This window comes from Sphaeramia orbicularis, chromosome 24 (assembly GCF_902148855.1).
Source record: "Sphaeramia orbicularis chromosome 24, fSphaOr1.1, whole genome shotgun sequence".
Taxonomy (NCBI): domain Eukaryota; kingdom Metazoa; phylum Chordata; class Actinopteri; order Kurtiformes; family Apogonidae; genus Sphaeramia; species Sphaeramia orbicularis.
Genome location: NC_043979.1, coordinates 1 through 26,995, shown reverse-complemented (window position 1 = coordinate 26,995; position 26,995 = coordinate 1). Strand labels below are relative to the sequence as shown.

The 26,995-nt window shown below is 45.6% G+C and overlaps 1 protein-coding gene across 1 annotated transcript in view; it reads right to left on the bottom strand.

Moving 5' to 3' along the window:
- The window catches only part of LOC115415052 (homeobox protein Meis1-like), a gene marked incomplete at its 5' end in the record, with an annotated part of 44,105 nt that extends 17,365 nt beyond the window's left edge, over positions 1-26,740 (bottom strand). Inside the window, 3 exons of the mRNA XM_030128468.1 lie at positions 1,089-1,228; positions 20,520-20,634; positions 26,594-26,740. Of these exons, the coding sequence (XP_029984328.1) occupies positions 1,089-1,228; positions 20,520-20,634; positions 26,594-26,740 (402 nt within the window). The remainder of the gene's footprint in view (positions 1-1,088; positions 1,229-20,519; positions 20,635-26,593) is intronic.
- Positions 26,741-26,995: the final 255 nt, after the last annotated feature.

The following is a 26,995-nucleotide window of genomic DNA, read 5'->3' as shown; positions in this document are numbered from 1 at the left end:
TTCATTACATGACCAGTTTTCTTCATATTATGTTTTTCTGTAATTGAGGAGAAGAAATCTAACATTAGGGAGTTTTCTATTTGTTTTTATTATTTGTATTTAGTATAATGGATAAATGTGGGTGTTCTTCATGGAAACTAACAGTTACCAACGTGCTAATGAGCCAATAATGAATCAGATAATGGATCTGAACCTTTCACAGCTGCTTTCTCTATCGCCTCCTCACATTCGGATCTTTTAAGAGTCTTCAGAACTGACCACAAAAGCAGAAGCCTTTGGTTAGTCCGACCCCCCCCCCCCGCCCCTGCTCCTTTCACCCCCCCTCCTCTGCTGATGAATGCTCCAGCTCTTTGGGCTGCTGGAATCGTCCTTTCAGAGTCCAAAGTCCCCCCGTCCACTTTTCATGGACACATCCTGCCCACGACCAAACACTGGAGCTTTGACACATCAGACCTTTGAAAGGTTTGGGGAACACAGAGGGGATAATTCAATTATCCTTTTTATCTGACAAATCTAAAGGTGGGTTTGGAAAAGGAAGGGATTACTGAGAGTCCAGGACCTTTGTGGGCCTTTAACGAACTAAACCACTGGAGGGTTCCAACACATGGAAGAGTGAGGAGGGCAGAACAGAGGAACAGAGGAGGAGATGGGAGCTTTTGGACCAGGGATAAAAGATACAGAGCTCCTCCCCCTGAACAAACACTGCTGCATTCTGGGGTGGATTTCTGTAAAAAAACTCAGACTGATGTTTCCATCCAGAGCCTTTACTCATGAATGTGTCTGTTTCTGTTACAGGTCAACACAGTTTGATGGAACCTTCGGGAACCTTCAGGAACCTTCGGGAACCTCGGCCTTGGCCAAGCAGCAGTGGTTCAAACAGGGCTGACGGAGAGGGATGGTTTCATGAAGTCTGATCAGTGTGGGTTTAGTGTTAACGACAGGCTAGACTGTCACATGTGATCTCCAAACAGAAACCACCTGATGAGGCCGGAGCAGACGTCAGAGCAGACGTCAGAGCAGACGTCAGAGCAGACATCAGAGCGGACATGAGAGCAGACCTGAAGAGGCCGTCAGCTCCGGTCACTTACCGTCAGGTGTTGGAAAAGCCACGCTCTCATGATGTTGGTGGCCACTTTAGGGAAGATGCCTCGTTTCTTCTGCCTCTTCTTGTCCTGGTCGTCCTCGTCTCCTGTTCCTGGCGACGCCAAGCTGTTGTCGAGGCCATCTCCTGCCATCACAGAGAGTGAGACTTAAAAAAACAACAAACAAACGCCAGATTCCTATCATTAAAAGTGTGTCATTTGGCTCCTGTCAGCTCCATAAAAGCAAACACATGTACAGTGTGTGTTCCTGTGGGTTAGAAGGCTCGTCTTTACTTCCTGGATAATGAAGAGACGTTGGTCAGAGCTCCATGAAACCATGAGCTATTAATTCAATCTACGGCGTGCGTTTGACATGAGGTAATAACTGTGGGAGGCAGGACTCTGACATGGAATAATGAACGCACTCCGACCATGAGCTCTGCATATGTGACCTCCGTCTGAAAGAAAACTAATGATTGGACTCTAAAAAAAGATGGACAAAAAAAACAATAAAAAAAAAACAAAAACAAAAAATGTGTTGTTAATATACATTATATTAACTCTTCATCAGCCCCGAGTAGTATAAAGAGGAGTTGATAACATTATTTATCTTGTTGTTGTTTTTTGTTGTTGTGTTTTTTTGTTTCTTTTTTTCTTCTTTTTTGGGGGTTTAATAGGTTTGCTGCATAATTGGTTTGTTATTTTATATATGTATATATATATATATATATATATATATATATATGTATATATATATATATATATATATATATATATATATATATATATATATATATATATATATACACACACACACACACACACACACATATATATATATATATAGTGTCTGTGTGGTTCCTTATGTATAAGTACATATTTATGTAAATGTATAATTTGAAATAATTAAAAAAAATAAACTTTTGGAAAAGGTGGAATAAATGGATTGCTTTTTTTTTTTTTAAAGACAGTTAATGTGGAGTTTGTCACACAGACAGATGTGCTGCTCACATTTAATTTGTACAGTTTAATTAGATGCTGGATGACTGTTCCAACTGATCATTTGGCTTTTTAACTGTAACAATTACTTACTGCCAAATGCTGTTTGTTTTTAATTTGTTTTGTGAAGAAAGGTAAAATGACTAATAAAAAGTAAGTGTCCAAAAAAAAACAACAAAAAAACACCAGTGTGTGAATGCCCCCCCCCCCCCCCCCCAGTGTCTGTGCTGGATCGTCTGCAGAGCTGCCCCCCCCCCCGTCTGTATTGGACGGTCTGCAGCGCTGCCCCCTGCTGGGCTCTGGATCCTCTCTGTTTGATTTCAGCTGGATGCTGGCATGCCCCCCCCCCCCACCCCAGCCCAGACTCCTTCTTTAAGCTGAGGTTTCCGCCGCTGTTAGCCAAACTCCACACAAGGGCACGGCGCTCCTCCACTGCAGCATTAATTGTGTATCAGCTGAGATGATTTACTTTTAACAGTGGTGCTTATTTTTCTGGCCCTCGGGGCACAGAAGCCTTGAAAGCCTGCCTGGAGGGCATGTGAATAATGCATCTGAGAGACTCCTCCCCCGAGGCGGGACAGGAACCCGACTTTTCTTAAGATTTGCCCGAGCGTGTCTTTTTGTTTTTAGAGACGCATCAATCAAAGGCGCCTATGTGAGCCATATTCATGCATAAATATTTCAGTTAATGAATATGGACGTTAAAAAGGATGTGCTGAAGGGTCAGGAGCTGTGGAGGACAGACACACACAGTCCTTCTGTCCTCCGCTCAGGACTGTGTTTGGTCCTCCACCTCCTACACCAGGGCTGTCAAACATGAGGCCTGTGGGCCAAAGGTGGACCGCCAAAGGCTCCAACCCAGGAACATGAATAAGGCTGGAAGAAAATATCGGATCTGTAATATATCACGATATTTATTTCACAATACTGTATCGATATTAAAAAATACTCTGTCAATATTTTTAGGTATTTATTCAAATGCAGATATTGTGGAGGTTCATTTTTGTTTTTTTGTTTCTATTTTATTTCTTATTATTTAACACTGTTTTATTCAATAATGTTGGTTCCTTTGTTTGGATTGAACTCCAATCCTGTTCTGATGTTAGTTGTGAACTAATAGAATCTGAACATTTGAACAGGATCTGAAACTGGAATGTCTGTAAAACAGAATTTCAGTTTGAACACAGTTTGAACATTTGGTGATAGAACATTAGATCCTGTTGGGATCAAATACAAATGTGTTTAGTATTTGTGCAGATTTATGATGGAATTCAATTTTTCAAGGAAATAATCATTAAAAAAAAGAAACAAACAAAAAACTGCGTTTTTAACAGTATCGTGATATATAGTGATATATCATATCATGATCCTAGTATTGTGATTTGTATCGTATCGCCAGATTCTTGTCGATAGACTGCCTTAGTTGTAGATCTGATCCATAACACACATGTAGAAATGATAAGGTGAGGCAGAATACTGTTAAAATTGTACCTAATTTTCTTCAGAAATGTTCGTTTTTTCAGGTTATTCACATCTTTTTTGTTTGGATAGTTTGTAAAGTAAATATTTTCATAATTAAATTTTTTTTGGCACAAAAACAAAATGAAACAATGGAAGTTGTTGTTTTATCTAAATTATGATGCTAATATTGTACTGGTGCGGTCCACTGGAGGTTAAACTGGGCTGAATGTGGAACCTGAACTGACAGGACTTTAACAGTGTCCACGGCTGAAGCAGAACCGGTCTGTCCACAGGCTTATGTTCAGTCACCTGACCCTGCTACAGTCCACAGTTTGATTCCATCCTCACTATTTCATCTCCACATATTGTGTAGTTTCTTGTTCTTAATTTGCAGAAACTACGTCCTGTCTACTGAAATATTTAAACCAGACAGTGGAGCGTTCCGACCGTTTCATCCAACAGAAACATCCTACACAGACTTCATCCTCCACATGTTTAAACTGTCTCCACTCATTAAATAAACGTCCTCTGAGCTCCGTTAGCTTCATGTGTTCACATGTGATCAGAGGTTCTCTCAGCGCCTTTTCAACATTCAGACTAAAAAGAACACTGAAAAAATACAAAACTGAAATAAAAACTCAAAAGACCCAAAACTACAGACTGTATTCCACATGTCTGACTGGATTATGGGATGTTTAATACAGTTAAATGGTGGGTTGTGCTTTTAGATCCACTGATATTTCAGAACAGAACACTGCTGGTCAGTTGTTTCTAATTTTGTTCTGGAGTTATTTTTCAAATCACATTCAATTAACTCTCAGTATTTTGTTGAATATGATTAATAATATTGTCTTCATTCATTTTTGTCTGCACTGCTCTCTCTTACAAAGAATAGTTCAACATCATATATATATACACACACACACACACACACACACACACACACACACACACTCACTTATTTTTACTTTTATTATTTTCATTATACTCCTGTGACCCTAGTGAGGATAAAGCAGGTTCAGAAAACGATGATGATCATTAATAATAATAATAATAATAATAATAATAATAATAATATAATAATAACGATGATAAGACATTTATGTTTGGTTTTACATCAACCATTGTACTTAATGCATTAATCGTAATAAACATAAAAACCAAAAAAGGAATATTCTAGAAGCAAAAGCTTATTTTTTTCCCTATCCTTTTCACCTAATACACTGCATACATCAACTTAAATGTGAACAGCATCAAGCATTCACACCATAATAATAAAAAAAATAAATAAATAAAAATAAAAAAATCAATAGCAACAAAAAACATATCTACCATCTCATTTCAAAATTTCTGAATAATTTTAAACTTAAGGCACTTTTTTTTAAAACTTTGCCAAAGGAGTGAACAACTGAATAATAATAATAATAATAATAATAATAATAATAATAATAATAATAATAATAATAATAATATAGGAATGAAATGATGTGGCTTGGTTTGATTAATGAATATTATTAATCCCAGGCTTTTAAAGTAAGTAAAATTCTAATATATAATACTAATATCAGCTTCCCCCTGCTGTAACATGTCATTGTTCTAAATCCTCTATAATAATAAATATGTGAAGAAGTAATAATCAATAATTAAAAGTGAGCTGCTGATGACTGAAGTTTCTGAAGCAGTGGAATAAATACAGACAGAGTAAAGTAAAGTGGAGGGGCTCATTCTAATTACATGGAAGGCCGCTGTGCTGCCCTCTGCCCCCCCCCCCCCCCTTACTTCTGCTCTACAGAGGGCAGAGCCTCGGGGCAGATCATCTCTACACTAATCGTTTCTGACCGTTCCCTGGCAACTCAACCAATCTAACCAGTGTGTGACGCTGCAGTCTCAAAGTCAACCCCCCCCACCCCATCTTCTGTGCTGCCTGCTTGCTGTGCCAGTGTGAATGCATGACACTGGAGGCGGAGGGTGAGTGGGTGAGGGGGGCGTTAAGGGAGGGGGGGGGGGGCATTACCACAGGGATGGCTGCAGTATGGGCCTGGGGCTACGAAGAAAACCAGAGAAAAACAGCAGCACCCCAAGACACAAACACAAGTCTTCCACTACTGTTCTGATCCACTCACATTATAGAGCATCCAAAACATGCATACACAGATACATACACTAGTGGGTTTGAACTACTTTTCCCATCATGCAGCGTGGTACTGCACTTCCCATCAACCATCACGGCCATAGGAACGTGTTTGTAAAACTATTGTATTAAAATGACTGATATGTCCCTAAATACTGGTCTGATCAACTTACTGAGATATTGAATGTGGAGATGGAAGTGTTCAACAACACACACACACACACACACACACACACCCTCATACACACACACACACACACACACACACACCCTCATACACACACACACACACACACACACACACCCTCATACACACACACACACACACACCCTCATACACACACACACACACACACACCACACACACACACACACACCCTCATACACACACACACACACACACACACACACCCTCATACACACACACACACACACACACATACACACAAAAACACACATACACACACACACACTGAACCCTTCCAGTATTATGATACAGATTCTGTATAGAACATATAGAACATATATAATACATAGAACATATATAATACATAGAACATATGGAACAGGTGCACTAGAGGGCCATTGATGAGCCCACCCCACAACAGGACCAGTTTCAGAGCTGGGGGTCACTGACATTTGGCCCTCCTCAACTTGTCAGGACTGACTAGTTAGGCCAGTTTGATCACAGGTGTTAAACATGTGGCCCAGGGGCCAAATCCGGCCCACCAAAGGGTCCAGTCCGGCCCACCGAAGGGTCCAGTCCGGCCCACCGAAAGGTCCAGTCCGGCCCACCGAAGGGTCCAGTCCGGCCCACAAAAGGGTCCAGTCCGGCCCACCGAAGGGTCCAGTCCGGCCCACAAAAGGGTCCAGTCCAGCCCCTGGGATGAATTTGTGAAATGCAAAAATTACACTGAAGAAATTAATAATCAAGGATGTTCAAATCATTTTAGGTCAGTTCAATCTAAAGTGCATCAGACCAGTAAAATACTATCAGAATAACCTATAAATAATGAAAACTGTAAACTTTCCTCTTTGTTTTAGTACAAAAAAAGTAAAATTAGAAAAAAAAAAAGTTACATTTACAGACTCTCCTGTTACAAAAATCATGAATATCCTGAACAAATATGAACAATCTGAAATGTCTTCAGTAAAGTCTGTGGGATTTTAACAACATTCTGCTGTGATTAAATCTGTAAGTTGGGATGCACACGTGTAAATGATCAACTGACGTGGAATATTATTAATGATGCACTTTTTTCTGAAGAATTTTCAGGTTGTTCATATTTGTTCATGTTATGTTCAAGTACAGTTCGTAGGTGTAAACATTTTAAGAATGGAATTTGACTTTTTTCACTCAAAAACAGAGAAAACTTTGGGGTTGATGTTTATCAGTTCTGATCCTATTATTTATATTATTTTCCTGGTCCGGCCCACTTTAGATCAGTTCAGGCTGTATGTGGAACTGAGCTGAAATGAGTCTGACACCCCTGAGTTAGACTACTTAGACTACTTAGACTAGTTAGTCATGTGTGTGCTTCAGGGTCTCACTGGTATCCTGGGCCGGTACCTGGACCATACAGAGGTCGGACCGTAGTCCCAGTCCTCCAGGATGGTGCATCAGTCTGGGTCAGAAGGTTTACTGTGTCTACCACCACAGTCTGAAGAGCTCTGGTTCCAGGAGACGGCTGGGACAGGGTCCAACAAGGTCCTGAACCCCTCAGCAGGATCAGGATCTGCTCCTCTGGACCAGGATCTGCTCCTCTGGACAAGGGGGAACAGGATGAGCACTGGCAGATCCTAGAACAGGCCTTCAGTGGGTCCTGGGTTCCTCCTGGTGCAGTTGGACCTGGGTTCCTCCTGGTGCAGTTGGACCTGGGTTCCTCCTTTGGGTTCCTCCTTTAGATTTGACTGATTCCTCTATATGATGCCAGCTCCTGCTTCCACTCATGTGTAAAATCAGGCTGTTCTCCAGACAGCAGTAGAACAGTCAGTACAAGCGGACCGTTTTCCTGTGACCTGTTTCTGTGGTTTGTATCTGGTCTACATGCAGATCAGGGGTCTCAAACATGCGTCCTGGGGGCAAAATGCGTCCCCCCACAGGTTCCAATCCGACCCCTGGGATGAATTTACGAAGTGTAAAAATTCCACAGATTCATTTGAGTTCCACATCCAGACCAGTCTGATCTGAAGTCAAATAACCCACAAAAAAGAATGACCCCAGATTTACAACTGGGTTTGATGTGAAAAAAATGACATTATATCTGTAAATAATGACAACTTCAAATGTTTGTTTTTGTTTTAGTGCAAAAAATCACATTAAATTGTGAAACTCTTTCCATTTCCAAACTCTCCTGTACCAATAAAATGTGACTAACCTGAACAAATGTGTCCAACCTGAAATGTCTGTATTAAATTCAGTCCAGTTTGAACTCTTTTCTTCCTGTTCCTCAGTGTTTAGTGTCTTTGCAGATCTGATCCAGAATGCACATGGACTAATGAGAAGTGGAGGAAGAAGACTGAGAAAATTACACTGATTTTTATGAAGAAATGTCCGTTTTTTCAGGTTATTCATATATTTTTTTGTTTGGATAGTTTATAAAAGTAAGTATTTTTATAATTTAATAGCTTTGTTTTTCACTCAAACACAGACATAAGTGTGCAGTTGTCATTATTTCTAGTTTATTCTGTTCTTATTTGACTGGTCCGGCCCAGTTCAGTTCAGATCAGATCAGATGGGTGTGAATGTGGACCCTGATAGAACATCAGTTTCAGACTCCTGCTGTAGATATTCTGTCTGTTAGGCATGCTAAACATTTCATTTTTGTGACCCCTCCCCTTCCTCGTGGCTGAGGAGGTGGTGATGGTGACAGCTCCATGAGACAAAGTGTGTGTGTGTGTGTGTGGGTGTGTGGGGGGGGGGGGGGGGTAGAGTGAATGGACCCCCCCCCCCCGCTTCCATATCAGTGATGCAAAGCCAGCGTGGCCTGCAGTCTAATGAGCTCAGCAGGACCTGATCCATCATCAGTGACACCTCATGGCTCCTCCCCTCATTAGACATGATGATCCAAAGCCCTAAATGGAGCAGTCTGGATGGGGGGGGTGAACGGGACAATTAGAAGATGCAACTGTTTACCGCTGTTCAAAGCCCAGTGGTTCGGAACCTGGGGTGTCCCCGTGGAAATGATGGCGACGGTTCAGGAAGTACGGGTTCACCCAGAAAACACAAACCTCCGAACAGCAGAACTGACTGAACTGATCTGTCTGAATGCTTTAAAACCCAAACTCAAAGTGCTGGAGAACTACTCAGTGACTTGCAGGTGTTTTTCACAGGTTGACTTGTCCTGTAAATTATTGTTTGTTGTAACTGTATGTTGTAACTGTGTTGTGTTTCATGCTGTCTCTTGGCCAGAACTCCCTCAAAAAAGAGCTTCTTAATCTCAATGGGATATTTTTTTCCTGGTTAAATAAAACAAAATAAAAATAAAGAAATACAGATATACTGCAGACCAACCCACTGCAGACCAACCCACTGCAGACCAACCCACTGCAGACCAACCCACTGCAGACCAACCCACTGCAGATCAACCCACTGCAGACCAACCCACTGCAGACCAACCCACTGCAGACCAACCCACTGCAGACCAACCCACTGCAGACCAACCCACTGCAGATCAACCCACTACAGACTAACCCACTACAGACTAACCCACTGCAGACTAACCCACTGCAGACTAACCCACTGCAGACCAACCCACTGCAGACCAACCCACTGCAGACCAACCCACTGCAGATCAACCCACTGCAGACCAACCCACTGCAGACCAACCCACTGCAGATCAACCCACTGCAGATCAACCCACTGCAGATCAACCCACTGCAGACCAACCCACTGCAGATCAACCCACTGCAGATCAACCCACTGCAGACCAACCCACTGCAGATCAACCCACTGCAGACCAACCCACTGCAGATCAACCCACTGCAGATCAACCCACTGCAGACCAACCCACTGCAGACCAACCCACTGCAGACCAACCCACTGCAGACCAACCCACTGCAGATCAACCCACTGCAGACTAACCCACTACAGACTAACCCACTGCAGACTAACCCACTACAGACTAACCCACTGCAGACTAACCCACTACAGACTAACCCACTGCAGACTAACCCACTGCAGATCAACCCACTGCAGACCAACCCACTGCAGACCAACCCACTGCAGATCAACCCACTGCAGACCAACCCACTGCAGACCAACCCACTGCAGATCAACCCACTACAGACTAACCCACTACAGACTAACCCACTGCAGACTAACCCACTACAGACTAACCCACTACAGACTAACCCACTGCAGACTAACCCACTGCAGATCAACCCACTGCAGACCAACCCACTGCAGACCAATCCACTGCAGATCAACCCACTGCAGACCAACCCACTACAGACTAACCCACTGCAGACTAACCCACTGCAGATCAACCCACTGCAGACTAACCCACAGATCTAATGCCACGTTTCCACTACATGGAACCGGCTCAATTCGACTCCACTCTGGTACCAGGTCCTATTCCAGACCGTTTCCACTCTGGTACCAGGTCCTATTCCAGACCGTTTCCATTACAGATACTACCCACTTTCCAGTACCTGGTCGTCATAGCGATGTGGTGCGTTACTTCTGTGTCGTCTGCTCAGAGTTGCTGATAAACTCACTTGTTGCCTGTTGTCTCATCAAACTCACGCTGAATTTTTACGTCTTCCACCAAAGACTGAACCTCCTGGACCGACCATGGTGTAGTTTTACAGACTGTCATCATGTGGATTCACCTACTGACAGATTTACTGGAAACCTCTGCATCTGTTTTTTGTAAAAGGGTGGGGCACACAGACAACTCTGACCAATCAGTGGTCTGCAGTGTTTACACAGTGTCACCTTTTAGGCTGTGTTCACACCTGAAAAGTCCTTTGGTCCGCTTATTTGATTCGGATCAAATGTGGACTTTATTTTTTTCATTTGGGTCGGATCGCACTCTCATTGCACTTTTTGCTGGTGGACCAAAATGCGTGAACAGAAGCACGCATGTGACGAACTGCGCTGGCATTGGACAGAAAAGTCGGAAGCGGGGTGAATCAGAGACGGCCGGTGTTGATGAAAGTAGACGTGGTGCTCCTACATACAGTTATCATTTTCAGAATATAAATTGTATTTTTACAGACACAAATTTACGGAAATAATGTTAACATTCAAGAAAGGCTCAGTCGGAGCCAGTTTCATAATATGGACATGTGACCAAATGTCAGTGACACATTCAATTTCCTCATTGCTCCACATCTGTCCACAGCTCATAGCTGCTGCTGTTCGCTCTGACCACCCATAAACCTCAGCTACTTCCAGCGTGGCTCGTCAAGCACAAAAAGGCGAAAGATTCCTTGGTTTTGTTTGGTTTGGTTCAAGGACGGTTCTATTCACACCAGAAGTGAACCGGCCCGGAGTCCGTTTGGAAGTGGACCCAGACCACCTCTTCTAGGTGGTCTGGGTCCGCTTGTTTGGTTCGAATCAGAGTTGGCATGTTTGTATTCACACCTAAAAAAAAGTCCGGACTTTCTGGGGAAACGAACTCTGGTCCGTTTTAAACGGACCAAATGTGGTAGGTATGAATACACCCTTAGTATCTGGTCCCCAGTCCTGGAACCTCAGCGGAGGTGAGACCAAGGCTGTATTCACACCTGCCTTGTTTGGTCCGTTTAAAACGGACCAGAGTTCGTTTGCTCCCTTGGTTCGGACCTTTTGGGCTGGTGTGAATAAAAACCACCGAACTCTGTTCCGTACCAAACAAGCGAACCGAGACCCAGTTGAAGAGGTGGTCTTGGTGCGGTTCCATACGAACCCTGGTGCGGTTCGTTTGAGGTATGAAAGCAGGCCGGACCCGATCCGACACAGTTGGGTTTTTTGTACCTAACGAGCTCCCGTCGTGCGTCGAGCATTATGGACAACAGAGTTTTACCAGAGAAGCGCTCAGAGTGAGGATAGGCTACGGAGCTGAACATGAGCCCTGGTCAAACTTGGAGCTTGGAAGGGACACGCTGCCTTTTGGACATCTGGGCAGATGTGCATGTAACACAGCTGACAGAAAGGACACAGAAAAACTCCGACGTTTTCAGCTTGTTCAGCGAGAGAATGATTAGGATGACGGTTAGATTTGTCTGTTGTGCTTGAAATAAAAAATAATAAACGACTTCATCAGCCCCAGCAAACTTTACCTGCGTTAAGGAATTCTGTCCCTGGCTAAACTCAACGGTGATATAGGATAGATACACATGGTCAGCAGTACGGAGCACTAATGCTTTTGGAGAACAGTCTTTTCATATACCAGCAGAATTCACACTTCAGACCTGTTCTGTCTGGTGTGAATCAGACCAACAGTCACAACATGATGTGCACATGAGCGCTGTCCTCCATAGCTGTCTTGCCCTGTGTCTTCGTCATTACCTCCGCCAAGGAGGTTATGTTTTTGCCAGGGTTTGTTTGTTTGTCTGCTTGTTTGTTTGTCTGTCCGTTAGTGTGCAACATAACTCAAAAAGTTATGGACAGATTTGGATGAAATTTTCAGGGTTTGTTGGAAATGGGATAAGGAAGAAATGATTAAATTTTGGTGGTGATTGGGGGTGGGGGGCCCACGGGGGGGGGGGGGGGGGGGGGGGGGTGGCGGCACTGATCAGCCTTGGCGGAGGTCTGCGCTCTCCGAGTGCTTCTAGTTGAGAAATGAATTCTACAATACTGTAAACCTGACGTTGCATCAAACGCTCTTGCTGCACAAACACTTGTGCAGACGTCTGCATCTGTAAAAACCACTATGACGATAACAAAAACAGCAAAATTTCCGTGATTCTGTCCTTTCACTTTGGACTGAGCGCTTTAATGGACACTGCTCATTTCTGTCCAATGGATGAACGACCTCAGCACACGTGGTTTTGTTTACAGATTTTGGTCCACTTACAAAAATGTACAGTGTGAATACGAACCGCACCAAATTAAAAAAAAAAAAAAAAAAATTTGGTCCGGACCAAAGCAAGTGAACTATCGGACTTTCCTGGTGTGAATACACCCCAAAAAACTAGTACCAGGTACCAGATTCCAGGTCCTTTTTCGTAACGGAAATGCATAAAGGACGAGTCGAGTCGAGTCGAGTCGAGTCGAGTCGAGTCGGTACCATGTAGTGGAAATGCAGCATATGAGGTTCTTCTTAGTCTGGTTCCATCTTCCATCTACTGTACTTCTACAAAGAACCAGTAGACACAGGACTGGTGGACCAGGGACATCTGTCACTGTTCAGACTGAAATAGGGAAGTGAGCCGTCCCCTCTGAAGGAACCCCCCCTCCACACCTTGAACCCTCCCCCTAATGTTACCTGCCTATTCCAGATCAGAATCAGTCCTGGTTTGTGTCCTGTTCTTCTTAAAGGCTCTGTGTGTCAGATTCACAGGTAAACTGAGTCCTGACAGATGACCGTTTATGGACAGAATGAATGAATGAATGTTTTTATTCTTGTGTCTTGCATATAAACATGCTCAGCCCTTCCATGGGTTTATAAGACACCATAAACACAAACCAAAAATCTAATACCAGACAGTAGACACAGTGGATGTGAACAGAACAAAGTACTGACCCACTTAAACAAACATATCTGACACTTTTTCCAGGCTTTACAAACGAGTAATGCTCATTTAAATACATTTGACCTAAACAACCATTTCTGGACATTTGCTCAGTGTGTGTGTAATCAGAGACGCTGAACTGCAGACTGCTGTGGACACGCCCCCCCCCCCCTCCTCCTAACAAGACTGACAGCGTCTGCTCTAATGCCCCGTTTCCACTACGTGGTATCGACTCGACTCGGCTCGGCCTTTTTTGCGTTTCCGTTATGAAAAAAAGGACCTGGAATCTGGTACCCAGTACTACTTTTTTGGTACCACCTCTGCTGAGGTTCCAGGACTGGGAACCAGATACTAAAACGTGACGTGTACACACTGCAGACCACTGATTGGTCAGACAGTTTTCTCTGTGACCCGCCCTTTTACAAACAACAGATGTGGAAGTGGACAGTAAATACAGCGGTACATTAACCCACATACCAGCCCAAAACTCCACCATGGTCGGTCCAGGACATTCAGTCTGTGGTGGCCGATGTAAAAATTCAGACGAGACAACACGCAACGAGTGAGTTTATCAGCAACTCTGAACAGACGACACGGAAGTAACGCGCTGCATCACTATGACGACCAGGTACTGTAAAGTGGGTTGTATCTTGTAATGGAAACGCTCTCCAGGAATACCGAGTCGAGTCGAGCCGAGTCGAGCTGGTGGAAACGTGGCATAAGTCACCTGTCCTCTGAACTCCATTTAAAACAGATTCAGTCCAAACAGAACACAGTCCTTCCGTCCTTTCCTTCTCCACATGTTCTCATCCTCTGTTCCCTTCCGTGGAACACACAACATGACACACGCTAACGAGCCACTAGCCCACAGCGTCATCTGAGCTGTGATGTCATCGGCGTGTCAGTGCCTCCGCCTCATCACGTCCCTCAGCTGTGACAAAAACATGCACCACTTCCTGTTCCCCCCCTTCACATGTGAACACAGGAATGTTCCCGCCCACTTCCACCGCCTTTGGTCTGATGTGGCTTTGTGTGATGGACATTTGAAGGCCCGCCCCCACCCCCCCCAGGTCCTTTCCAAACGTTCTTGTGACAGCTCCATCCCTTTAGCTGTGGTCAGCAGCAGAGCCCTGGGGGGGGGGGCATCAAACACAGACCTCTGTGCATATCAACAGGCTGAGGATGCACCGCAGCAGAGCCTGGATTCACACCCTCAACCACACAGTCAACAGGGCTGTTAGAAAATATCTGTTCTGCATTATATTGTGATATTTCATTTCACAATACTGTACCGATATTAAAAAGTACTGTATGGATATTTTTAGGTATTTATTCAAATGCAGATATTGTGGAGGTTCATTTTAGTTTTTTTGTTTTTCTTTTTTGTTAATATTTTACTTATTCTTATTTCACACTCTTTTATTCAATAATGTTCGTTCCTTTGTTTGGATTGAACTCCAATCCTGTTCTGATGTTAGTTGTGAACTAATAGAATCTGAACATTTGAACAGGATCTGAAACTGGAATGTCTGGAAAACACAATTCCAGTTTGAACACAGTTTGAACATTTGGTGATAGAACATTAGATCCTGTTGGGATCAAATACAAATGTGTTTAGGATTTGTGCAGATTTCTGCTGGAATTCAATTCTTCAAGGAAATAATCATTTAATAAAAAGAAACAAACAAAAAAATTGCCTTTTTAACACTATCATGATATACTGTATGGTAACTCTAGTATTGTGATTTGTGTCGTATCTCCAGATTCTTGTTCATACACAGCCCTAACAGTCAACATGATGTAGATGCACTGCAGCAGAGACTGGATCCAAACCCTCAACCACACAGTTAACACCACCCCCCCCCCCCCACCCCCGCCTGTGGTTGACCGGCCATACAAACCCCTTCACCACCAAGTTAGCGCTCCCTGATGGCAGTGACTTTTAAAAGGTCTGAGCAGACCACAGAGGAGGTGGGGCTTCTGCTATCCCACTACAGCTACTTCCTGTCTGATGTTCACAAAAGGCCTCAGTCACCTCTGTCCTCCTCTAAACACAACATCAGACCATTTTAATGGTGTTTAGTGAGTTAACAGACAAACATGCACAAAAGGACTAACTAACCCCCCAGGGACACTGTTACAGACAGGTTCCATGTACAGGTATGGGAGTCTGAGGTTTGACCCACATTTGGATCAGTCAGACCCATGTCCATGGGGGTCCTCGTCCAGGCCCATGTCCAAGGGGGTCCTGGTCGAGGCCCATCCTCTAGTCCTTCCCTCTCAGGTCAAAAGGTCACAGACCCTGGGCCCCACACACACACACACACTGTGGATTAATAGGCCCACAGGAGCAGGTCCACTGTGGCCTGAGTGGGTTCAGGTTAGGGTTAGTGGACAGGCAGCCCCTGGTGTCCCTGATGGGGGACCCAGTGGAGCTGGTCTTCAGTGGTCGGGTGGACTCAGGTGGACCCAGTGGAGCTGGTCTTCAGTGGTCCTGTGGACTTAGAGTGGCTCCTCCAGTGTGGTTGATGGTGCATTCATGGTCTAGCTCCTCCAGTGTGTTTGATGGTGCATTCATGGTCTGGCTCCTCCAGTGTGTTTGATGGTGCATTCATGGTCTGGCTCCTCCAGTGTGTTTGATGGTGCGTTCATGGTCTGGCTCCTCCTGTGTTTGATGGTGCGTTCATGGTCTGGCTTCTCCTGTGTTTGATGGTGCGTTCATGGTCTGGCTCCTCCTGTGTTTGATGGTGCGTTCATGGTCCGGTGCCTCCTGTGTTTGATGGTGCGTTCATGGTCCGGCGCACCCTGTGTTTGATAGTGCGTTCATGGTCCGGCGCCCCCTGTGTTTGATGGTGCGTTCATGGTCTGGCTCCTCCTGTGTTTGATGGTGCGTTCATGGTCTGGCTCCTCCTGTGTTTGACGGTGCGTTCATGGTCCGGCGCCCCCTGTGTTTGACGGTGCGTTCAGGGTCCGGCGCCTCCTGTGTTTGACGGTGCGTTCATGGTCCGGCGCCCCCTGTGTTTGATGGTGCGTTCATGGTCCGGCTCCTCCTGTGTTTGATGGTGCGTTCATGGTCCGGCGCCCCCTGTGTTTGATGGTGCGTTCATGGTCCGGCTCCTCCTGTGTTTGATGGTGCGTTCATGGTCCAGCTCCTCATGTGTTTGATGGTGCGTTCATGGTCCGGCTCCTCCTGTGTTTGATGGTGCGTTCATGGTCTGGCGCCTACTGTGTTTGATGGTGCGTTCATGGTCTGGCTCCTCCTGTGTTTGATGGTGCGTTCATGGTCCGGCGCCTACTGTGTTTGATGGTGCGTTCATGGTCTGGCTCCTCCTGTGTTTGACAGTGTGTTCATGGTCTGGCGCCTACTGTGTTTGATGGTGCGTTCATGGTCCGGCTCCTCCTGTGTTTGATGGTGCGTTCATGGTCCGGCTCCTCCTGTGTTTGATGGTGCGTTCATGGTCCGGCGCCTACTGTGTTTGATGGTGCGTTCATGGTCCGGCTCCTCCTGTGTTTGATGGTGCGTTCATGGTCCGGCGCCTACTGTGTTTGACGGTGTGTTCATGGTCTGGCTCCTCCTGTGTTTGATGGTGCGTTCATGGTCCGGCTCCTCCTGTGTTTGATGGTGCGTTCATGGTCCGGCGCCTACTGTGTTTGACGGTGTGTTCAAGGTCTGGCTCCTCCTGTGTTTGACGGTGCGTTCATGGTCCGGCGCCTACTGTATTTGACAGTGTGTTCATGGTCTGGCTCCTACTGTGTTTGATGGTGCGTTCATGGTCTGGCTCCTACTGTGTTTGATGGTGCGTTCAGGGCCTGCCTCCTCCTGTGTTTGATGGTGCGTTCAGGGCCTGCCTCCTCCTGTGTCTGACGGTGCGTTCAGGGCCTGTGGTCTTCCAGAGCATCCTCCCATTGTTCTGCTCATTGATGCCTGATGCTTCAGTTGTTTTGAACTCATTCTATTTTTACTTCAGGCCCAGAGCACAAAAACACAAACAGGCCATAAAACCCTTTTAGCCTCCAATTAGCACGTCAGCCATCACAGGAGAAGACCGAGGACGGGACGCATCAGGGACCAGGGCCCGGATACCAGCGGGGTTTAGCAGAACTACTGCCCCCCCCCCACCCCACCCCCCCCGGGTGTGCACACCGACTGTTAAACAGTCTGTTAACAGCTGCTTTAATTACCTGTACATCCTTAACAGGCTACGAAAAACTAAGAGTGTGTGTGTGTGTGTGTGTGTTTACATCCTCTGTGTCCACCAGCATCTGACAAATACTCAGATTACAATTCCACTGTCCTCTAACATCATGATTTACAATCAAACTGCCTTCAAACGCCATATATATATATATATATATATATATATATATATATATATATATATATATAAATATATACACACACACACACACATATATATATATACATATGTATATATATATATATATATATATATATATATATATATATATATATATATATATATATATATATATATATATATATCCTGTAGCTGTGGGACCCTTTCCCTATGTGAACTTGAATACACCAACATATGAAATAATCCTAAATTATGGCCCCTCCCCCAAAATGAATCCCAAAACACTTTTCACTAATTAAAACAAAATGGAGTCAATTTGGAAATTTAATTCAATGAATGATTTAAAAAATGTCTGAATTGGTCTGAACCACACAGACCACCAGGACCACATGACCAGGACTAAACCACCAGGACAACATGACCAGGACTAAACCACCAGGACCACATGACCAGGACTAAACCACCAAGACCACATGAACAGGACTAAACCACCAAGGCCACATGACCAGGACTAAACCACCAAGGCCACATGACCAGGACTAAACCACCAGGACCACATGACCAGGACTAAACCACCAGGACCACATGAACAGGACTAAACCACCAGGACCACATGACCAGGACTAAACCACCAAGACCACATGAACAGTACTAAACCACCAAGACCACATGAACAGGACTAAACCAGCGGGACCACATGAACAGGACTAAACCACCAAGACCACATGAACAGTACTAAACCACCAAGACCACATGAACAGGACTAAACCAGCGGGACCACATGACCAGGACTAAACCACCAGGACCACATGACCAGGACTAAACCACCAAGACCACATGAACAGGACTAAACCAGCGGGACCACACGAACAGGACTAAACCACCGGGACCACACGAACAGGACTAAACCACCGGGACCACATGAACAGGACTAAACCACCGGGACCACACGAACAGGACTAAACCACCGGGACCACACGAACAGGACTAAACCACCGGGACCAAACCAGCGGGACCACACGAACAGGACTAAACCACCGGGACCAAACCAGCGGGACCACATGAACAGGACTAAACCACCAAGACCACATGAACAGTACTAAACCACCAAGACCACATGAACAGGACTAAACCAGCGGGACCACATGACCAGGACTAAACCACCAGGACCACATGACCAGGACTAAACCACCAAGACCACATGAACAGGACTAAACCAGCGGGACCACACGAACAGGACTAAACCACCGGGACCACACGAACAGGACTAAACCACCGGGACCACATGAACAGGACTAAACCACCGGGACCACACGAACAGGACTAAACCACCGGGACCACACGAACAGGACTAAACCACCGGGACCAAACCAGCGGGACCACACGAACAGGACTAAACCACCGGGACCAAACCAGCGGGACCACATGAACAGGACTAAACCACCGGGACCACATGAACAGGACTAAACCACTCCATGGGTTTACAGTCCACTGGTCCACTATACTAAAATATACAAATGACTAAAAACCACCTCATGAGAACGGAAACACTTTTTTGCGATCTTTGACAGTTTTTGCGACATTTCGGTGTTTCCGTGACCAGGTTTATATTTGTGTATTTCTGAGGGTCATGGGAACCCAGCTGGATCCATCCTTGTCCGTATTGGCGGAGCTGTGTCTGTCATGTGACCCACTGGTGTAAAACCACCACTGAACTGGTTTAAAAACTTACTGGACGTGGACAAAACCTGCACAGGTCTACAGGTCACATGACAGTTGAAAGAGCGTTAAGTGTCAGACACATGACGTTCAAACAGCTTCAGCACAAATTTGAACCATTTTCAAGTCAGTCGGACATTTGTATTGAACTGTCAGAATTAAAAAAGAGCTGTAAGAATCGTTCACAATGTTGGTTTTGGTGAACACACAAATCCACTATTTTACCTTTGTCTAAAACTGTAAAACTCATTGACCTTGTGGAATTCAAAACTATTCAAATAATGTATAAAGCAAAGAATAACTGACTGCAGGGGAATATTCAGGAAATGTTTAGTGAAAGAGAGGGAGGCTCTGATTTAAGGGAAAATTAAATTTACAGATTCATAAAGTACACACTAGGTTCCAAAGTTTCTGTATGACCACCTGTGGAGGAAAACTGTGTGGAGATAAAACAAATATCAAACACAATTCAGTTTAAAAAAACATATATAAAAATATGATTGTTGAGAGGTCCAGTATTTAATAAAGACACTGAGTCCTGTTTGTTTCTGGATGATGTTGAACTGATAAATCTGCTGGAATTAGTGAAGAAAACAGTTGAACTGTTGAGTCTGTTTGTGTGACTGCACTGACATGAACAGACTGCTGTGTTTAATTCACTTACTGCAGGATGGATTTGTTGTGGTTCGATGCTAAAATTAAGATAATAGTATAGTTTGATTCTTGTATTCAGTTAGTGATAAAGGTGTAGAAGCACTGAGGGCTTGGATTTAATCAGTTTATTCTTCTTCCTACTCCTTTTGCAAAATTCAGACTTGTATGTGCTGAAGATAGATTCTGTTCGTTTAAATGTTTTATTTTGTTTTATTTTGTTTCTTTGCATGTTCGCAAATACATAAATAAATCAGATCAAATCAGTTAAAGCAGTTTCCTCTTGTATTTCCTGTAATAACAGAACATAAAGGACTCCTTCTCCACCCTCCTCTGTTTTTATCTGGGACACCAGGGGAAAATTCTGCTGGATCAGTTTCATGTGTAACCGTCCTAAACCTGGACCTTCAAAGGGTCAGATCAGCCTTAAACCTGCATGACCCCGCCCCCAGAGGTCAGAGGTCAGTCCCCGCTTTGATATGGAACAGGACTTACCCAGGTCACTGGTGTTGTCTCCACTCTGGGACACGTGTCCCCCACTGGACGGGCCCGGGGTGCCCACTGAGGGGGTGGAGTGGGCGTCGTCCAGGTCCCTCCAGGACGCCGGGTTCTGAGGAGGACACCAGAGGTCACCAGAGGTCACCAGAGGACAGCAGAGGTCACCAGAGGACACCAGAGGTCACCAGAGGACAGAAGAGGACAGAAGAGGACACCAGAGGTCACCAGAGGACAGAAGAGGACAGAAGAGGACACCAGAGGTCACCAGAGGACACCAGAGGTCACCAGAGGACACCAGAGGACACCAGAGGTCACCAGAGGACACCAGAGGACACCAGAGGTCACCAGAGGACACCAGAGGACAGAAGAGGACAGAAGAGGACACCAGAGGACACCAGAGGACAGAAGAGGACAGAAGAGGACACCAGAGGACAGCACAGCAGGGGACAAAGGACAGAGAGAAAGAAACAAAACACATGAGAAAGAGGATGGAGAAGGAGCACTGAGTCCATTTAACAAACACACACACACACAGACACACACACACACACAGACACACACACACAGACACACACAGACACACACACACAAAGACACACCCACAAAGACACACACAGACACACACACACACACACAGACACACACACACACACACACACAAAGACACACCCACAAAGACACGCACAGACACACACACACACACACACACACAGACACACACACAGACAAACACACACACACAGACACACACACACAGACACACACACACAAAGACACACACACACACACACACACACACACTCTTTACCATGGTGTCCCTCAGATGCAGTAAACCCTACTGGGTCAGCTTTGGGGGGTCAGAGGACAGGTCCAGGATGTGGACCGTCAGAGTCCAGCAAAGGACGGGTCCAGTATGTGGACCGTCAGAGTCCAGCAAAGGACGGGTCCAGTATGTGGACCGTCAGAGTCCAGCAAAGGACGGGTCCAGTATGTGGACCGTCAGAGTCCAGCAGAGGACGGGTCCAGGATGTGGACCGTCAGAGTTCAGCAGAGGACGGGTCCAGTATGTGGACCGTCAGAGTCCAGCAAAGGACGGGTCCAGGATGTGGACCGTCAGAGTCCAGCAGAGGACGGGTCCAGGATGTGGACCGTCAGAGTCCAGCCTCAGTCTGACACACACACAGGAGGACATGCCTATTTATGGGCCGCTGTGTCGGCCAATGGGACCTACGGGTGGGCGGGGCCTCCTGTGGTAAACAGCGGAGGTGCCTCTTGAACGTCAACTGTTCAGCCAATGGGACGTACGTGTGGGCGGGGCCTCCTGCGGTAAACCTCTTGACCGTCAGCTGTTCGCCGGATGGTGATCAGATGAAGAGCAGCAGATGACAACGAGCAGCAGGAGGACAAAGGCCCCGTGTGAAGAAGGCCCCTCAGAACCCAGGCTGGAGTGGACCCCCAGACCAGCACCAATACACACTTCTACTGGAGACACACACTTCAACACAAAACACACACACACTTCAACTGGAAACACACACACACTTCAACTGGAAACACACACACTTCAACACAAAACACACACACTTCAACAGCCGCCATGTGTCTGTAAGTTTATAAAGGTTAATGAAGGTCTGCTTTAACAACAGCCACAGCAGAGCCATGTGGACCACAACAGAGCCATGTGGACCACAGCAGAGCCATGTGGACCACAACAGAGCCATGTGGACCACAACAGAGCCATGTGGACCACAGCAGAGCCATGTGGACCACAACAGAGCCATGTGGACCACAACAGAGCCATGTGGACCACAGCAGAGCCATGTGGACCACAACAGAACCATGTGGACCACAGCAGAGCCATGTGGACCACAACAGAGCCATGTGGACCACAACAGAGCCATGTGGACCACAACAGAGCCATGTGGACCACAACAGAACCATGTGGACCACAACAGAGCCATGTGGACCACAACAGAGCCATGTGGACCAGAACAGAGCCATGTGGACCACAACAGAGCCATGTGGACCACAACAGAACTATGTGGACCACAGCAGAACCATGTGGACCAGAACAGAGCCATGTGGACCACAACAGAGCCATGTGGACCACAACAGAACCATGTGGACCACAACAGAGCCATGTGGACCACAACAGAGCCATGTGGACCACAACAGAACTATGTGGACCAGAACAGAGCCATGTGGACCACAACAGAACCATGTGGACCACAACAGAGCCATGTGGACCACAGCAGAACCATGTGGACCAGAACAGAGCCATGTGGACCACAACAGAGCCATGTGGACCACAGCAGAGCCATGTGGACCACAACAGAGCCATGTGGACCACAACAGAGCCATGTGGACCACAACAGAGCCATGTGGACCACAACAGAGCCATGTGGACCACAACAGAACCATGTGGACCACAACAGAGCCATGTGGACCACAGCAGAACCATGTGGACCAGAACAGAGCCATGTGGACCACAACAGAGCCATGTGGACCACAGCAGAGCCATGTGGACCACAACAGAGCCATGTGGACCACAACAGAACCATGTGGACCACAACAGAGCCATGTGGACCACAGCAGAACCATGTGGACCAGAACAGAGCCATGTGGACCACAACAGAGCCATGTGGACCACAGCAGAGCCATGTGGACCACAACAGAGCCATGTGGACCACAGCAGAGCCATGTGGACCACAACAGAGCCATGTGGACCACAACAGAACCATGTGGACCACAACAGAACTATGTGGACCAGAACAGAGCCATGTGGACCACAACAGAGCCATGTGGACCACAACAGAACCATGTGGACCACAACAGAGCCATGTGGACCACAGCAGAACCATGTGGACCAGAACAGAGCCATGTGGACCACAACAGAGCCATGTGGACCACAACAGAGCCATGTGGACCACAGCAGAGCGTTGTGGACCACAACAGAGCCATGTGGACCACAACAGAGCCATGTGGACCACAACAGAGCCATGTGGACCACAACAGAGCCATGTGGACCACAGCAGAGCCATGTGGACCACAACAGAGCCATGTGGACCACAACAGAACCATGTGGACCACAACAGAGCCATGTGGACCACAACAGAACCATGTGGACCACAACAGAACCATATAAACCAGAACAGAGCTATGTGGACCACAACAGAGCCATGTGGACCACAACAGAGCCATGTGGACCACAACAGAACCATGTGGACCACAACAGAGCCATGTGGACCACAACAGAACCATATAAACCAGAACAGAGCTATGTGGACCACAACAGAGCCATGTGGACCACAACAGAGCCATGTGGACCACAACAGAACCATGTGGACCACAACAGAGCCATGTGGACCACAACAGAACCATATAAACCAGAACAGAGCTATGTGGACCACAGCAGAGCCATGTGGACCACAACAGAGCCATGTGGACCACAACAGAACCATATAAACCAGAACAGAGCTATGTGGACCACAACAGAGCCATGCGGACCAGAACAGAACCATGTGGACCAGAACAGAGCCATGTGGACCACAACAGAACTATGTGGACCACAACAGAGCCATGCGGACCAGAACAGAGCCATGTGGACCACAACAGAGCCATGTGGACCACAACAGAACCATGTGGACCACAACAGAGCCATGTGGACCACAACAGAGCCATGTGGACCACAACAGAACCATATAAACCAGAACAGAACCATGTGGACCAGAACAGAACCATGTGGACCACAACAGAACCATATAAACCAGAACAGAACCATGTGGACCAGAACAGAACCATGTGGACCAGAACAGAACCATGTCTAAAATGATAGGTGATTGGTGGAACTACTTGTTCTTGCGCCTGTGTCGGTGTGTGCGGTGTCCCACTGGTGTCAGTACCTGTGCCTCAGTCTGTTCAGAGCAGAAAACACAACAGACTAAAGGAGAAAACTGTCCACATGCTGTCGGTCTGAACTCAAACTAGTGAAAGAATCAAAGTGTCCACGTTGGAAGGTTCTGTCCAAGTGTCACATGTTTCATATTTATGTTTCATTTTAACACCTTCATGTGAAGTGAATTTATATGAAAGTTGGCATTTTTATAATAGTTCTGAATAATTAAACAGTCATTACTCTCATGTCTTGTATTTTAGTTATGATTTGAAAAACACTATTTTTTTACATTCGATTTTCCAGACATTAAGTGTATTTGTACTAAGTATCGGTATCAGATCAGTATCACTGATACCAGCCAGAATTTTACTCTGCATCGGATCAGAAAGGAAATCTGTGGTATGGAGCGTCAGCCCAGCAAACACAACGACATCAGATTAACTCCGACAGCAGCGGCACAATGAGGTCACAGACACACGGTACCGGTACCGGTTCCCCAGAGGTTCTGACAGAACACGGACCAACATGGAGAGGCAGAACCAGGAACCAGCCCACGGACCAAACAGCACCAGGACAACTGAGCCAGGACATGTGGCCTATGGGCCCAAACCGGCCCACCAAAGGGTCCGGTCCGACCCACCAAAGGGTCCGGTCTGGCCCCTCTGCCTGTTGTCACGGCAACCGACGACAGTAGGAGGTGGATGATGCTGTCCGATCACACAGTGCAGTGGAAGTGTTGAACTCTAGAGTACTTCAGTGACTCCAGAGTACTTCAGTGACTCCAGAGTACTTCAGTGACTCCAGAGTACTTCAGTGACTCCAGAGTACTTCAGTGACTCCAGAGCGTTCAGGAACTCCAGCTGTTTATGTCAGCGACAGTTTGTCTGTTTCTGAACCCAAACATTTGGAGCTGTCATTATTTATAGACTGTGATTGGACTGGACCGACCCACATGAGATCAAACTGGACTGAATGAGGAACCAGAACACAACACACACACACACACACACACACACACACACATACACAACACACACACACACACACACACATACACAACACACACACACACACATACACACACACACACACACACACCACAACACACCTACACCCACATATACACACACTTACACACACACACACAACACACCTACACACACGCACAAACACAACACACACGCTTACACACATACATACACAACACACCTACACACACATACACACAACACACCTACACACATACAGACACACACACAACACACCTACACACACATACACACACACACACACACAAACACAACACACACACTTACACACACATACACAACACACACAACACAACACACCTACACACATACACACACACACAAAACACACATCACACACACACACAACACACATATACACACAGACACAACACACACATACACATATACATACACACACAGTAGACATACACCACTGTGTCCACATTTAAACACATTAAACATATTAAATATATTTCATCCCTTTAATAATAACTGTCCTCAGTTCTTCATAAATGTTCTGTGTTTTTCTCTCCAGTTGGTGTCCTCTGGTGGTACTTACAGAAAAATGGGCTTTTCTCACCAAAATTTTTCATTTATTGATAAATCAAAAATTTAGGTCAGAAAAGTCCATTTTTCTATATTTCTATATTCTAAATTTCTATATTTCTACATTTCTATATTTCTATATTCTAAATTTCTATATTCGATATTTCTACATTCTATATTTCTATATTCTATATTTCTACATTTCTACATTTCTATATTCTATTTTTCTACATTTCTATATTCTATATTTCTACATTTCTATATTCTATATTTCTATTTTCTACATACTTGCTGGTGCACTCCTGGACAGCACAAACAGACTGGTGTGGGCTGCGCTGGAACACTTTCTAAAATGGTACAACTAACCCCAGACTCAATCATAAGAGTTTTTGTTTGTTTCTTTGAACATGCCTGGGGGGTGGGGGGGTCTGTAGACAGTCTGAAGAGGACAACCACTGACGTAAATGTCCACAGACAGTCAGTCTGATCTGTGTCTGAACTGTTTAGAAGGAACCACAGCACCGCGAGGAAGCAGGTGGAACAGACAGGCTGTGATTGGACGGCAGACCCCTGTGGGTGTGGCCCACTCTGACACTCACATGATCTGCCAGGTTGGTGGAGGACCCGGACAGGTCGTCGAAGTCGGCCTTGCAGACGTCCCGGTCCTCGATGACCAGGTCTATGGGCATCTTCCCCTTCAGACAGCTGATGTACCGATGGCAGAAGTTATCGCACAGCTCATGCACCTGCACACACACACACACACACACACACACAACTATTATGCATAGACATATGTATATATATATATATATATATATATATATATATATATATATATATATATATATATATATATATATATATACACACACATATGGATGTATACACTCAGCCACATGTCCCATAAGCACATAACACTTACATATGTGTGTGTGTGTGTGTGTGTGTGTATGTGTGTGTGTATTCAGCCACATGTTCCCACCAAACACACACACACA